The sequence below is a fragment of the Theobroma cacao genome, chromosome 9, assembly GCF_053813885.1.
Source record: "Theobroma cacao isolate CCN51 chromosome 9, ASM5381388v1, whole genome shotgun sequence".
Taxonomy (NCBI): Eukaryota; Viridiplantae; Streptophyta; class Magnoliopsida; order Malvales; family Malvaceae; genus Theobroma; species Theobroma cacao.
The window spans coordinates 13,674,381-13,675,577 of record NC_142647.1 but is presented as its reverse complement, the minus strand read 5'-3'; the positions used below and the strand labels follow the sequence as shown (position 1 = coordinate 13,675,577).

Here is a 1,197-nt window from a genome sequence, read left to right as displayed (position 1 = left end):
TATTTTATTCATTGACAACTCTAAATTGAATTAACGATGTTAGAGTTTGTGTTAATACAATATTTTATTTGATAATTTAAGTAAAAATTAGCTTTTTTTTTCAATTTGAAGCTGTATATTTTGTCAAAGTTTAGGTACAAAGTATAAAATTAACTTAATGTTAAAATTAAAATTTCAAATTCAACTTGTTAGTGTATATACATTTAAAGACAAATTTTTTCATATAAAATTTTCTCTTTTCCTTCTATTTTCTCATGCAATTAACTCAGAGTTGGAAGTGGTCCAATGGTTACAACTTACTAATTAAAAAAACCTTTATTGCACTTTATATTATTAAAATATTAAACCAATTTAAAATTAAAGAAAACCATTGGCCATCGGTGGGTGGGAATGGAATGAAAATTTGATTTTAGATTCAAAATATTTGCGAAAACCAAACGCGGCAAAAGCTTGTGCTTTCTCTTTTTCAACTTTAATTTTCAAAAACCCTGGATCCTAGCCTCATCATTTCCACCAATTAAATTCAACAACACATCATCCAACGGCATGATTTTAAAATTCAATCCGTGACACGGATTATACACAATCCAACGGCCATCGCTCCACCTGTTCCCTTATATAAACAAATCCCCGTCAAGTCCATTATCAACCTCGAAACAAATAGAGAGAGAAGAGAAACGAAAAAAGAGATCAGGAAATGTCGGGCAGAGGAAAGGGAGGGAAGGGATTGGGAAAAGGAGGAGCGAAACGTCACCGTAAGGTTCTGAGGGATAACATCCAGGGGATCACCAAGCCAGCCATAAGGCGTCTGGCTCGTCGTGGAGGAGTCAAGCGTATCAGCGGTCTCATCTACGAGGAGACACGCGGCGTCCTCAAGATCTTTCTGGAGAACGTAATTCGCGACGCCGTTACCTACACTGAGCACGCTCGCCGGAAGACTGTTACGGCTATGGATGTCGTTTATGCCTTGAAGAGACAAGGCCGTACCCTTTACGGTTTCGGCGGTTAAGTCTCTAGGGTTAGCATTAGGGGTTATGGTATAATTTGGGAATTTGGGAAGATCAGGCTTTTTTTAATGTTGATATGAAATGAAGGTGTTTAGAGTTTTGTATCTTTTTCTTTCTCTTTCTCTGTTCGGGTTATGTGGAAAGTTGGACTAATTATAGTTTGGTAATGGATGTTCAAAGTTGTTGCTTA

General features: G+C 36.6%; 1 protein-coding gene across 1 annotated transcript; it reads left to right on the top strand.

The window, feature by feature from the left end:
* Window positions 1-634: 634 nt before the first annotated feature.
* On the top strand, window positions 635-1,197 carry LOC18589267 (histone H4). Its single transcript, XM_007014154.3, has one exon. The coding sequence runs from the start codon at window positions 698-700 to the stop codon at window positions 1,007-1,009; it is 312 nt and encodes a 103-aa protein (XP_007014216.1). The 5' UTR covers window positions 635-697; the 3' UTR covers window positions 1,010-1,197.

Coding starts and splice junctions, on each gene's coding strand:
- LOC18589267 (XM_007014154.3), top strand. CDS start 698: ATGTCGGGCAGAGGAAAGGGAGGGAAGGGATTGGGAAAAGGAGGAGCG.